At 48.7% G+C, this 5,000-nt stretch overlaps 1 protein-coding gene across 6 annotated transcripts in view; it reads left to right on the top strand.

Annotated features, from left to right (window-relative positions):
* map7d1a (MAP7 domain containing 1a) overlaps nucleotides 1–5,000 on the top strand; it is a 61,144-nt gene that overhangs the window by 53,094 nt on the left and 3,050 nt on the right. For 5 of the 6 annotated variants that reach the window (XM_076280470.1, XM_076280473.1, XM_076280474.1 and 2 more), the window contains 4 exons: nucleotides 394–447; nucleotides 734–809; nucleotides 2,342–2,408; nucleotides 3,339–3,568. In XM_076280470.1, coding sequence (XP_076136585.1) covers nucleotides 394–447; nucleotides 734–809; nucleotides 2,342–2,408; nucleotides 3,339–3,568 — 427 coding nt within the window. The remainder of the gene's footprint in view (nucleotides 1–393; nucleotides 448–733; nucleotides 810–2,341; nucleotides 2,409–3,338; nucleotides 3,569–5,000) is intronic. The other variant, XM_076280471.1, reaches the window with a different exon arrangement.

Genomic DNA, 5,000 nt, shown 5'->3' on the forward strand with positions numbered 1-5,000 from the left:
TTCCCACACGGGTGCAGCAGGACTGGTAATGATCAGGGAGGAAGGAGTGAACACGAGAGAAGGACTGAAGTGGTCAAACAGAAGAGGCCTATCTGTTTGAATATTGGCTTTGTTCTGGCAGCATGGATGTGTATTTATGCCATTTGCTAGGGCATGTGTGCACCAGTATGCATCTGTTTCCATGCATATACTGTATTATGGGATTCTTAGTGCGTGTGTGTGTGTTCTTGTGTGCTGGAGAGGTTTTGTGGGAATGAGCAGTTCATATGGAATGCGAGCACCATTCTCTCTTTCTTTCTTTCTCTTTCTCACACACACTCACACACACACACACACACACACACCACAGCAGTATGACTCACTCTCTCTGCTCCTGTTTTTATTTCACCACAGCGTCTGGAGGAGATCATGAAGAGAACACGCAAAACAGACGGCACTGGAGACAAGGTACGAACACACACACATGTACACACACACACACACACACACAGCTCTCTCACAGTGGAGAGACAAGGTATGAACCACTCCACACAGCTCTCTGAGAGTGGAGAGACAAGGTACGAACACACACACACACACACACACACACACACACTCAAACACGCAGACATCTCTCTCACAGTGGAGAGACTAGCTTCTGCTCACACTCCCTCAGCTATGACTGCATTGGTTCTGGTAGCAGTTTAGTCTGATGTAAACATTTCTCCTCTCCCTTCCTTTCTCGCTACCGTAGCCAAAGGACTCCAAGCCGCCCTCGCCTCCACAAGTTAACGGCAAAGACGCCATACCAGACCCCGAGAGCACCAAAGGTGAGCCACACCCTTTTGGCTACTGCCATGGGTTCAGTTGTTAAAAAACACAAATGTTCGAGATTGTGTGTCCCTGTGTTCCCAGGGTGCTATTCCAGAGAGTTATTTTTAGATGAGAAATGTTGTTAAAAACGGGCGTTTCTTGTCCTGTTTTTTGAGTCCAGTTGTTTTCTTTGGCTTGATCACACCCAAGGCCAGCAAAGCTAAAGCAAGGTTCCCCTTTCTGACCAAACCAGCTCAAGCATTTCAGTGCTAGTGATTCAGCGGGCTTTCTCCCAAGCCTTAGGGGAAGATTTCTTGGGGGATCTCTCTCTTTCTCTTTCTCTCTCTCTCTTTCTCTCCAAGTGCTTGTGCTGAGGATAATATTGCCAGTTTTACAATGAATCAGCACTGCCACTGTCCCAGAGTTTTTGGACATGGAAGCATACCCTTACTGACTCATAAGGCAGAAATGCCCTGAATCATCCCCTTATGCCTCAAAATTGAAAATTGGTGTGTGTGAGAGTGTGTGAGAGAGAGAGTGTGTGTGTGTGTGTGAGAGAGCGAGTGAGAAAATGTGGTTGTGTGTATGTGTGTGTGTGTGTGACAGAGAGAGAATGTGGTTGTGTGTGTATGGATATGCTAAAGTTTGTGGTTGCTTTGTGAGGCCAAGATGGCACGCTAGTCCCTAAGTGCTGCCATTAGAAGGAAGAGAATGACCAGTCTTCTCTGGATCTCTCCCCTGTGTGCAGACTGTCCATCTTTATTTATGTCTCTCTGTCCTCCTCCTCCTTCTCTCTCTCTCTCCATCTCTCATTCCCCCTCAGCCCATCTTAGTGGATGTACTTTGCATGTCAAAGCCACAATTTGCAATGAGTTTCAATCGGAAAGAACTGACGCAAAGACCAAAAATAGTGCCTATGTTCTATACATGTGAATCTCTCACCCGCGTACTCACTCAATGGTGGTTCTTAGATTACAGTAAGTTGGAACCCTTGAGCTAGAGAGAAAGGGAGAGATGGCAGAAATGAGGGGGAGGGAGGAATGGAGAGAGAGAGACCGAGGAAGAGCGAGAGAAAGGTAGACATCCTGAAAGTGTGAAATCAAAAGAGACAAGCAGACATGAAGCAACAGTCGAGTTCAGCAGTTGCCTCCATTCAGAGTGCAGTGGCCAGGCACGCATCTTCTCTACATTGCTGTGTTCCTGTGGTGTCCTTTAGCCGTGGGCTCCAGTCTGTAGTCCAGCGTGAGGGCACTCAGCCCAGTGGTGGCCCTGAGGAAGAGAACACAAACATGGTCTCTTAGCCCGTCTGTGAGCTCTGAGGAAGAGAACACACACTCGGACTCTTATGCAACCTTGGCATTTGGAGACGTCGTGGTTTGGAGGGCCTCCTTTCATTCTTCTCATTTGTTCTGAATGATGTTGGTTGTTTAGTGTTTTTTTCATTTCATTCTGTTCTTTTTCATTCATCCCTTCCTTTTATACTTTCTTTGTTTTTTATTTATTTATTTATTTATTTATTTATTTATTTATTTCTCTCTCTCTATCCAAGCTGCAGCTGACTACCAGCCAAGCCCAGATGAGACTCAGCAGCAGCAGCCCCTGAGCGCTAACGACAGGTAAACAGGACATGCTCACCCTCTCGACCAATCACAATACCTTATAAAAATGGCTCTCTTAGACGTGTGTGTGTGTGTCTGTCTGTGTGTGTGTGCATGTGCCTCTGTCTGTGTGTTTGTCTTTGTGTGTCTGTCTGTCTGTCTGTCTGTGTGTGTGTGTGCGCGTCTCTCTCTCTCTCTCTCTCTCTCTCTCTCTCTCTCTCTCTCTCTCTCTCTCTCTCTCTCTCTCTCTCTCTCTCTGTGTGTGTGTTTATATGTGTGGGCTCATGTATGACCAGAGTAGAGTAGACCACCATGGCGAGTTTGAAAAATGGCCGGAACCCAAACTGGACGGCCCACTAATCAAGCTTTCTGCAAGCCTTTGCTTTTACCAACCCACACAGAAAACCCTGCTTACATCCTGAAACTTAAAAAGGAGAACGTTGAACAGATGTAAATATAAGTGAAGCTCAAACACTCTTGTGTGGTCCTGTGGCGATAGCCACGATATTATTGCTCTGAGACAAAGGAGTCATTCTTGTACGTAAGCTGCCACATCCAACTCCCCTGTGACACAATCCCGAGTCTCAGTGTCTAGAATGGTAATAAATACTATTATATAACCACTGTTAATAACGACCTCTATTACATATGAAATAACTACACAAGAGGCTTTCTAAGGTGGTTGCCAGTCCTTTTAAGCAGACTCCTTTGTGTTGTGCCCAAGAACATTCGATTCATAGTATTCTCAGTTCTTTATGATGCGATCAAAATTCTGAGACTAATTATTCTCTGAGCCAAAAGTCAAAATTCATTACTTCCAAGTAGTGGAGCGCTTCCCCCTTTTGAATCAGATTCAAGATGCCCAGAAGTGTTTTGCAATCAGGACTCAAATGCATTGTGGGCCTGTTCCAAACCCCCCCCCCCCCCCCCCCTCTTCCTCTTCCTCAGCTCCTCGGTGGTGAACGGAGTCCAGCCTGCCAAGCACGAGAACGGCCTGTCGGGCAAAACCGAAACCACCCACTTCGAGGAGATCATCCAGCTGTCCAATCACTGCGGCAGCAATGGTGGTGGGCGGGACAAGTCGGAGAGTGACATTCCTCACGAGCCAATCATGGCCTTTGAGAGTGGGGAGAGTTTCCTGAAGAAAGCGGGCCCAATGAAGCCTCAGCATGTTGCAGGTAATTAACATCCAAACTAGAGACTCTGAGCACCACAGTTCTTTTATACTGCTCCCCTAGAGCCACACTTTATATTGAGTATTCTGTTACAGTGCGTTTTGTTACAATACACTTAGTGCTCAGTTAACTAGGGTCAGGGTTAGGTGTCGTCTTAGGTTTGGTCATATGTAGTAATAATAATAAGATGAATCTACTTGTGAAGCGCATCATTGAACTCTGCAATATAAAGCAAGTCCAAACGTTGCTGTTGCATCTGGCTGCTGTTTATTTGCCTCCAGTCACTCATGACTGTGTGTGCAGCTGGTTGTGGAGTTGATCTGGCCCTGGTGCGGTAGGCGTGTGCCATATCCTTACCAGTTCCGGGCCAGCGCGTTCCCCCACGGTGTGTGGGGAGGCCAGGCCTGATGCAACACTAAGACACTTGAGGTATGACGTTGCTGCAGTACCGGAGGGGTGGAGGAGTCGGATATGTGCCCAGAACAAATGGCTTTGAGGAGTTCATATGCAGTCAGGTTTGGACTTGGTCGGGGAGAGGCCATAAATCAGAGTTTCAGAGTGATTCCCCCAAGCCAGTTGTTTTTGGCAGACGGCCAGAGGAGAGCCATGGTGAATGCCTGTAGATCCCATGCATATGTTACAGATCAAGCAGAACCCATCACGGTACAGTACACTGCAGCAGGATGCCTTTGCTTACCCCTCGGCCTGAACAGTGGGCCCCAACATGGAGCCCTTTTTATTGGCTTTTTCAGAAGGCAGATCTGGGAACGCTGATACAGATCTCACAGGAGTTCGTGTGTGTGTGTGTGTGTGTGTGTGTGTGTGTGTGTGTGTGTGTGTGTGTGTGTGTGTGTGTGTGTGTGTGTGTGTGTGTGTGTGTGTGTGTGTGTGTGTGTGTGTGTGTGTGTGTGTGTGTGTGTGTGTGTGTGTGTGTGTGTGTGTGTGTGTGTGTGTGTGTGTGTGTGTGTGTGTGTGTGTGGGGATCATCTCCACAGACTACATCACATCACGCCTCTGACTTCTCACATTAGGGGCTGGAGAGTGAGGGCGCCCGTAAAGATGGCACCCCTTGTGGCGCCGCAGGCACCAAGCTGCTCCTGGCACAGACGTCTGCCCTTCTCCTCACCTCCCCCCCCCTCACACTACCCGACACTCAACAGGGGGGGGGGGGGGGGGAGTGGTAAGGTCAGGGCTGTCTCAGATCTGCCTGGGGGGGCTACGTGAGAGGCTTAATCCTAGGAGAAGGGCTGGGTGAGGGAGAGAGGGCTGCAAGCCAAGGGGAGGCAGGGGTGGAGGGACGGAGGGTGGATGGCGGGGTGGGGTGGGGTGGGGTGGGGTGGAGTGGGCGAGAAGCTGCAAATGGGCCCTGGTGGGGTTAATGGAGTGGGTTCAAGAGGAGAGAGAGAGAAAGAGAGAGAATGGGAGAGAGAGTCTG

Source organism: Alosa pseudoharengus, unplaced genomic scaffold, assembly GCF_046254945.1.
Source record: "Alosa pseudoharengus isolate Yale_2024_CS ecotype anadromous, Long Island Sound unplaced genomic scaffold, YU_APseudo_1.1 YU_APseudo_1.1_scf_12, whole genome shotgun sequence".
Classification (NCBI taxonomy): domain Eukaryota; kingdom Metazoa; phylum Chordata; class Actinopteri; order Clupeiformes; family Clupeidae; genus Alosa; species Alosa pseudoharengus.